The sequence below is a fragment of the Tursiops truncatus genome, chromosome 8 (genome assembly GCF_011762595.2).
Source record: "Tursiops truncatus isolate mTurTru1 chromosome 8, mTurTru1.mat.Y, whole genome shotgun sequence".
Lineage (NCBI taxonomy): Eukaryota > Metazoa > Chordata > Mammalia > Artiodactyla > Delphinidae > Tursiops > Tursiops truncatus.
Window position 1 is genome coordinate 107,021,703 of NC_047041.1, and position 8,363 is coordinate 107,030,065.

Here is an 8,363-nt window from a genome sequence, read left to right on the forward strand (position 1 = left end):
TGGAAGTGCAGCGGATGAAGGATGGGATTCCTCCCCTGGCCTTGAGTCGGGGTCCTCAGGGCCCCATGAATTATTTCTCTCAGGAAAATACCATTGACTCCGTTCTCCAGCCTCCTTCCTGACCTTCCCCATCACTTTAAATCAACGCTGAAGGGTGGAGTTTGCCCGGACCTTCACCCTCCAGCCGGAGGGGAGCTTCAAAGGCCCACGTGACGCCCCCCGTGTCCCTCGGGGTGGAGGGGGCCGGCCAAGCCGGCTCCCCACTGTCCCCCCCGCCCCCCGCGGAGGGGAGAGCCAAGCTCCAGAGCGGGGAGCTGAGAGGCCGCGGAGGAGGGTGGTCCCTGAGCCCTTGTGGCATCTGGCATGTGTCCCACCCCCGGGGCAACGTGGCCCGACTCCCCGAGGCACCCACGGTGCTTTCTTGCTCGCTCCCCAGACCTCCAGGCCCGCGGACACACAGAGACGGGCCCAGCCAGCCCGGGGCGGCCTCACCGCCCCCCTGCCCAGGGGCGGCCGCGGGGCGCTGGCTCCCGGGGGCGCTCAGGGTTAGGCTTTTAGCTGCAGAGCGTGATTCAGAGAGAAATCAAGCTGTAGGTGCATCTCAGGAACCGGAGATGCAGGGAACCGGGCTCCCAGACCCCCCGGGACCAGCGCCACCTCTACCCCACCCCACGGGTCCCCGGGTGCTGGTCGTCCCTGACGGCGCTCCGTTTCCCACACGCAAGCCTTTGGCTGGCAATCTTTCCAGACGCGGCCTTGCTCTGGACTAGTCCCCTAAACCCCACCCTCTCTGGATCCCCCACCCTCCCTGCTCAAGACCACACTGGACTGGGCCACCCTGGACCCCCAGCCCGGACGGGCTCTCGCCCAGCGGCCACCCCGACGCCTGCCCTCAGCACTCACTCTGATCTCCCCCACACACCGCCCAAAGCAAGCTCTTAGCCAGAGCAGCTCAGGATGACTTCCTGGGTGCTCTGGAAGTGGGTCTCCCCCCAACTGGACAGGGTTCCGGGCCTGCCTGGCTCGCCTTGGGCCCATGGGACCAGGACGAGACACGCGGGCACACCCGAGGCCGGGCCCCTGCTCTCAGCCTAGGGGCACGGCCCAGAGCACAGAGCACAGGGTGGGGGGCCTGGGCCGGTCTCCACAAGCAGCACTTTTATTTGAGCGGAGCTGTCAGCCGCCCGTCACAGGCCGAACCAGCCAGGGACGCCCCCGAGCCGGGGGTCGCAGCTCTGCCTCCGCCGCTGGTCTTCCAGGACCTGGTCCTGCAGGTCCTCGGTCACAGAACTGCCTTCAGCCCTCTTTTTCTCAGGAAACAGATCTGGGAACGTGAAGGTCTGTCCGTGCGCCTGGGGAGAAGAGACACGGGCTCAGCCTGCAGCGCGGGCGGGACAGGCCAGGAGCCCCGTGGGAAGGTCCGTGGCCAGAGGGAACCCGCCCGCCCGTCGCCTGCAGGACAGACGCAGGCTGGGCCCCAGCCCTCCGCGGTGGAAACCATTGCTGCGACAAGGCCCCTCATCGAGGCCAGCTCTTCAGGCAGCGTGTCCCCATCCGGGGGAGCCCAGCAGAGCACCCACTCCCGGCAGGAGTCGCCCGGCCATACTGTGGGCAGGGGCGAGGAAACAAGGCACAGATAGTGTCTGCTGCCTCCCTGGAACGTCTTCCACCCAAAATACCTGCAGGCCTTTACCCACATTAAAGACGAACCCTCCTCCCGGCTCAGAGCTTGGCAAATAAAACGCATGTAACGTACAAAGAAACGTACATGCGAGCACGCTATGAATCAAGGCCGGCTTCGCAAATTAACTGGTCTTACGTCTTTCACTAGAAGTTCAGAACGCGTGAGTGCCGGCCAAGTCCCAGCCCGGACCCCCAGCACGTGGCCGGGGTACCAGCCTGGCCCGTCAGTGGGCTGGAGGGAGGAGGGGACCCCAAGCAACGTGAGGTGCGGGGCCACCTCCACGCGTTACACATCGCAAAGCAGCTCCAAGGATGGGGGGCGGGGGGGCGGCCCGGGCCAACACTCCCAGGGCTGCGCCGTCCACCTCCAGACGGGCAGAGAAGGACCGGATCTGGAAAATTTTAATAAGTAAAATCAGTGAAGTGCGCTTGGTTCTTGGAGACCCTTGTTTTGTAAAGAAATCTGGATTCGGGCAGGCGGCCAAGCGTGATCTGAAACAGCCCACATCCTCGGCCCTGAGAACGGGAGGTTCACATGGCGCGGAGTGCAGCCCCGAGTGATGAAAGGCAGCAACCGAGTGCTCGGTAGCCAGCCTGCAGGAGGATTCGCTTACACACTGCAAAACTTTCTTTCTTCTTCTTTAAAATACCAAAGGGCAATAGTTTACATGCAGGGCTGATTGCCCAGAATGGGGGATTTATGTTTAATATACCGAGGTGATTCTGCTAGTTTTCTGAGGTGGGGGAAACCCAAAATGACATTTTAAGATATAAATACAAAGATGGCAATCCGCAATAGCTTGGGAAAAAACAGAGGGCGCCGCCGGGAGAAATTCCTCGTTTCTCACCGAGACAAGCGCCGGGTGTGGGGGCCGACTGCGGCTCCCGGGGGTTCCCTTCCTGGAGAAATTCACCTTGTACTTTCAGAAATAAAACCCTCCATCCTTCCAAAGCTGATCAGCGGAAAAGAGCAGGAGGGGAGGAAAGTGTCGCAGTGAAAAGCGAAGACGCCGGCCTGGGATGGTGAGGGGCAGGCGGGGTCGGGGGAGCAGGCGCTCCGTCACCAGCCGGCGTCAGCGTCAGCCTGGGGGCCGAGGCTCCTCGCTGTGGGGTGACCCAGGTTCGCTAGCTCCCCGACTCTGGGCCAAAGAGACGGTTATCAGCTCGTGGGAGGAAACCCGGGACCCCCACTACGGGGGACCGGCTTTGCCGAAGCAGCCAACTCTGAACAAATCCGGAAATTTCACTTGTCTTTCTGATGGACCTCTGTGCGCTCTGCGATCAGCTCGGTGATGAGAAGCCCAGAAACGAGGCCCCAAGGGACACACGGGGAGGACGTCTCCGTAGACGGAGGACAGAGAGGGGACCCCTTCAGGGGGCGAGTGTCCAACCCCCCGGCCGGTTTCCAGGCACAGATCTGCCGGAGCCGGGCGGGGTGGAGGTGGGGGGGATCCGTTACAAATTTAATTTTGCAACGGAGGGAAGCGTGCCCGGCGGGGACGCCCTGTGCTCCCACTTGTGCTGCCCTGATTTCACAGGGGAAGAAAGGAGGCCGGGTGGCAGCTGCAGATACCAGATCCCAGGCCGCGCAGCTCAGCTTCCAGAGTGAGGTGGGGCCCGGGAAACGCAAGGGCTCGGATGACTCAAAAGCCACTTGTAACTATAGCTCTCGCTGAAGGGCCTCGTGGCGAATGCCGACATATGGGGTGTCGACCGGCGTGCCGTGACAAAGACAGATGGCCCGACTGAACACAGAGGACACAGGCGCCTTTATGAGGCCAACGGCCACTCTCCCTGCCTGGACTGGCTGATTTTATGCACAGCAAATATTAGGCCAAATAATTACGGGGGCCCCTGTTTAGAGCAACTGTGACCGTTTTTCAGCAAAGCTGCCATGCTAACGTGGTCTTTCAACAAACTACCTCCTAAGGCCCGAAACAGGCCCTGGGGCCAGAGGGTGTTTTCATAATAGCGCTGCTGCCATCTAGCGGCCCCGGGGCCCGCGGGCTCCCCGCTCCGAGCCAGGCTGTTTACGAGGAAACTAAAGAAACTGGAAGACCCCCGCCCCCTCCCCCGCCGCCCAGGGTTTCAAACGCAGGGCAGTTAACAGACTCTGTGGGCAGGTCCAAGGTCACCTGCCCCGGCAGAGGAATCCTGCCTGCAGCCCACGGGGCCTTGGTGCTGGGTGGCCAAGGCTGTCCATTCTGAGTCAAGAGCATATCTGGGAAAGTACGTCTTGGGGCAGCTCAGGCTGGAAAGGAAGAGCCCGGAAAGGGGCTTGGAAAACGCGTCTTCCTCCAGCCAGCTCTGGGTTTCGGTCAGCAAAGGCTCAGATGGGGTGCTGAACCCTCTTTCCGGAGCCCCTCGCTAGGCAGGGGACACAGCGAAGAGAACCTGGGGGAGTGTGCCACACCCCGCAGTCCAGTCCAGAGGAGAGGGGGTCAGCCAGGACCCCAGCACACCCCAAGTGGTCTGGCTTGACACTGAGGCCCCAGCAGGAACCTCCACCCCCATGGCATTAGCTACTTCCTTGCTTTGATGCTTGCCAGCCCTGGTTTCTGTCTGAACCCACCCTCAAGCCCAGCGGGCCCACAGCCGCCCACTGCACGCCCAGGGCTGGCCCCCGAGAAGTTCCCCGACACCCATCCCCTCCCACCTCTGAGCTGTGCTTTGAACCCCAGCTCCTCCCGGGGCTCCACGTGGATTAGAACTGGGTGCCAGCCTGGGGCCCCACGATCACGCCCACCCCCCGCTCCAGGCCGCGGTCGGGGCGAGCGCTCACCAGCTGCACGTGCGCCACCTTGTAATCTGGTTTCTTTATCCTGACGTTCCTGTAATCCCTCCTCCTGTTGGAACCTGTCGGAAGCGGGGGAAGACAAAAACCTTCACTCCCAGCATGAAGCTTTCAGTCCCACTAATCCGGGAACCCACTCTAGAAACAGGCAAACACGCAGGCACCTTGGGCTACAGGCCGCGGGCGGCACGCCCTGGGCCACTAGGCCGGGCTCGCACAGGCAGGCGCCACCACCGCCAACCTCCGCTCGGCGAGAACCCCAACGTGCCTGAAATAACTCAAGCAACGCTTTCTGCCCTGTCAGCACAGAGGCTCTCGCTGTCTGGCCTCCCCTCGACGGAGGGCCGCCATATTTACAACTGGGCAACCGGGGGCTGGGGGGCAGGGGTCAACAGGAAGGAACGAGAAAGCCCAGGGGAGTAAAACAGTGCTTTGCTGACCGACCCAGGGGCAGGCGGGGGAGCGGGTGGGTGGGTTGAGTGTGGGGCCCTGCTCTGAGCAGCCGGCAGGGCCGGGCCACCCAAGTTCTAGCGCTGGGAGGCCACCTCCCCGCTGCGGTCCCCCCTCAGTTTCCTCATGTGCAAAGGACCACGTGGCAGAGTGGCCGCGAGGGGGGACCAGGCCAGCGACGCGGGCAGGAGCCCACACCAGAGGGGGCAGCCCCCGCCCTGGGCACCCACCGTGCTGCACCCTTGTCCGCACAGCAGCCACGGGCACATGGTAAATGCGCTCGAGGTAATTCCTGAGGTCCACTCTGGTCATCCTGGGGCAAAGGAGAAAGAAGGGAAGTCTGAACAGGGCCGAGGTACAAGGCAGCCCGCCCGACGGGCTGAGCTGCCGACCGCAGGCCCCGGGTGGGAGCGGGCTCGGGGGAGGCCAGGGCTGAGGCCGGGCCCCGCTGACTCCGGAGACGCAGCCCCTGGTCCCCACCCAGCACACTTGCATCCGGACGCAGCAGTGAGGGGGTGACGGGGGACCAGCCCCCAGGACCCAGTTCTCTTCTCCCTCCCACTGGCCACACTCCCTGGGGGCCCAGCTTCAGGGGGAGGGACGGGACGGTCTGCGAGTGCCCCCTGGCTGCCAGGAGCTGCCCGCAGCGCCCGGCCGCCCGCTCTGCAGCTGCTGCCCCGCCCGCAGCACCCTCCCAGCAGGCGCTTCCCAGAAATGACGGTCAAGGGGATGGTGGGCTAGGTCCCATTGCCTCTTCACCCTGCATGGGCCTCACACGGAAGCTCAAGCCAACCCCGGAACCGCTCAGACTTCAGCATGGGACACGGGGAGGCTGTGTCCCTTCGGCAACTGGGGCCTCCGTGAAGGCCCCATTTGAGGACGAGGGCTTTGGAAGCCATGGTGAGCGGGTGCAGGAGTCACAGCCCAGCCTCCTGGAAAGCACAGCTAGGACCAAGGCAAGACGAGAAGTCAGGTCTCAGGCCAGGCTTCCCAGGGGGCGGCGGGGAGCACAACACCCCCGGGCCCTGCACACACCAGACCTCGGGCAGTGTGGAGCCGCCTGCATGATTTTCACGGCAGGAAGAACCTTGCTCGTGAGTGGGGTTCGGCGGCACCTCTAGGGCTGTGGGCCCCTCGGGGCACTCCCCAGCCTGAATTCCTCTGGGGTCGGGGAGGGGGGGGCTTACTCCATGGGGATCCGGAACTGCACGGTGTCCTCGGGCTGGGCCATGCCGGGCCGCACCAACTGGATGAAGAAGTTGGTGCGGAAGACCCGGAGCTGGGGGTTGCCCAGCTGGTACAGAGGGTACCTGCAAGGGGGAGAGGGGTCGTGTCAAACGCTCAGTACACGAGGCTCCCGGGACACCCCAGCAGGGTCCACAGGTCATCACGCCCATGGGGCCGGGGAGCCAAGGGGGCAGTCACCCACAGGCCACCCCCTTTGCTCACCCGGCGTGGGCAGCCAGTCCCCAGGCCCCGGGGCGGTGTGGCCTGTTGACCCCCAAGGTCAGCCTTTGGAAAGGACCGGTGAATGATTCATGAACAGAGGCCAGAGGACATGCCCACCCCACCCCGTAAACAGGCTCAGAGTCATGTGTTTGTTCAAAGTGCCGGTCCCAAAGGCACGCGGCCCCCGCATGGCTGTCACCCTCCAGGAGTGGGCCCCACACAGGGCACGCCCTCTAGCTCCCTTCAGCTCAGGTGAGGTGGGATCGGTCAGAACCAGCTTATTCTGCACTGGCCCCACCCCCGCGGCGGGGAAAGGGATGGGGCCACCTCCACACCCCCTGTGCTGGGAACGCCAGCTCATCCTTGACAAGCGTGAAGATCAGAAGATAAGTGGCTGGGAGAGATGGTGTGTGCTGATCACCAGCTACAAGCTGACCGCCTGCCTGCCCCACCCCCAAAACCCCCCAACTGAGCAGAGGCATCTAGAAGGTGCAGGAAGCTACCACCTGCGGCTCCCACCCAACTGCCCCTGCCAGCTGGACCCAGGCCCCCGGTGGGGTCTGGTGGGCCAGAAGGGCCACACTGCCAACTGGGCCTCGGGGCTGGGGTGAGGAGGGGGCCCAAGGTACACAGGGGCTGCAAGGCGGGGCCAGGGGTCTACTGGGAGCCCAGGGGACGGGTCTTGGTGGAGGGTGGGAGCAGGGGCTGAGGATGCCATCTAGGGTCCCTGGTGACCAATCTGCAGCACAGCACGTGGCCCCTGATCTTGGGGAGCACCCAGCACCAGGGAAGGGGGCTCAGTGAAGCCAAATCTCATGCTGCCTCTGGGCCTCACAAATCCGGGGAGCGTGAGGGGGTCAGGAGCCGAGGTCCAGGGTGTGGCACTCTGAGGGGGCAGGGCTCGGGCACCCTGGCACGGGCCGGGGCACCCGCATTAGAACGACTGCTGGGCTGAGCGCTAGGTAACGTCTCCCGGGGTCTCCTGGCGACCCAGTCCCACGTGGCAGCTGCCCCATTAGAACCCTGTGGCACAGCCTCCTCCGCTGTGCCGGCGAGGCGGGAGGGGCAGGTTCTGGAAGCGCAGGACCGAGCCTCGCTCTGCCCTCGTGGGGGTCCAGGCCGGCGGGCGGCTACCCAGGCTCACACCTTCCCCCTGGTGACCAGCGGCGAGCACTGCAAGGGGCGCAGTCTGGGTCCCCTGGGGAGCTGCGGGGGGTGGGGGAGCAGTCGGCCGGGGGGTCGGGGGGGACCGAAGCCCGAGGTCGGCGGAGCCCAGACCAGCCAACCTTCTCTCCCACCCGCCCGCGCCAAGCGTCAGGCCCGACCCCCAAGGGGCGGCCCGGGCCCCTCCGGCTCCGGAACGACCACCCCCGCCCCAAGCCCGCCCCGCCCCGCCCCGCCCCGCCCCCACGAGCGCCTCGACGCCGCGCGTTCCGCGCGGGTCTCTGAGTCACGTCCCCGCGGCCCGGCCCGGCCCCCGCAGCAAAGTCCCGGGCGCGGCCACGCCCCCGACCCCGCACCCCGGGACCCCCACTCACAGCACATTCCGCGCCATCGCCGGCTTCCGGGGCCGCGGGCGGAAGGAGGGGCGCGCCCGGCCCGGACCCACGCCGCCGCAGCGCCTCCTGGCGCCCGGGAGGACGCGCGCAGCCCACGCACCTGTGGCGCACCTGGCGGCCCCCCCACCAGCCCCACCGACCCGCTCACCTGAGCCTCACCTGACTCCCGAAGCTCCGCACACCCAGTATCCACTCCCCACCCCTCACGCCCCGCTCATGCCCGGCAGCACACCCCAGTCCCACATATCCCCCCTCCACCCTGGGCCCAGCACACCAGTGGACCACCACGCATGGCCCCCACGCACCCGCCCGTGCCCAGGATAACTGCAGGTCATGCCGCCCAGAGCCTTCCACCCTTCCAGCTGCTGGCCAAGGTGGGAGGCTGGGGGAGTTGGGGAGGGGAGGGTGTGTCGGAGGGCCCTCTCTCC

At 65.3% G+C, this 8,363-nt stretch overlaps 1 protein-coding gene across 2 annotated transcripts; it reads right to left on the bottom strand.

Annotated features, from left to right (window-relative positions):
* Window positions 1-1,136: 1,136 nt before the first annotated feature.
* Window positions 1,137-7,976, bottom strand: MRPL23 (mitochondrial ribosomal protein L23). Of its 2 annotated transcripts, none has more exons than XM_033861446.1 (5): window positions 7,915-7,976; window positions 6,115-6,237; window positions 5,158-5,240; window positions 4,466-4,539; window positions 1,137-1,352 (listed from the first exon to the last, which is right to left on the bottom strand). In XM_033861446.1, exons 1-5 carry the CDS (start codon window positions 7,929-7,931, stop codon window positions 1,188-1,190), a joined length of 462 nt encoding a protein of 153 aa, XP_033717337.1. In that variant the 5' UTR covers window positions 7,932-7,976; the 3' UTR covers window positions 1,137-1,187. The 2 variants fall into 2 exon arrangements, with proteins under 2 accessions (XP_033717337.1, XP_033717335.1); XM_033861444.1 differs by lacking the exon at window positions 1,137-1,352 and adding an exon at window positions 1,359-2,075.
* Window positions 7,977-8,363: the final 387 nt, after the last annotated feature.

Coding starts and splice junctions, on each gene's coding strand:
- MRPL23 (XM_033861444.1), bottom strand. Junction 4,540..5,157: donor GCGGACAAGGGTGCAGCACG/GTGGGTGCCCAG, acceptor CGCTTCCGACAG/GTTCCAACAGGAGGAGGGAT. Junction 2,076..4,465: donor AGGTGGCGCACGTGCAGCTG/GTGAGCGCTCGC, acceptor AAAATTTTCCAG/ATCCGGTCCTTCTCTGCCCG.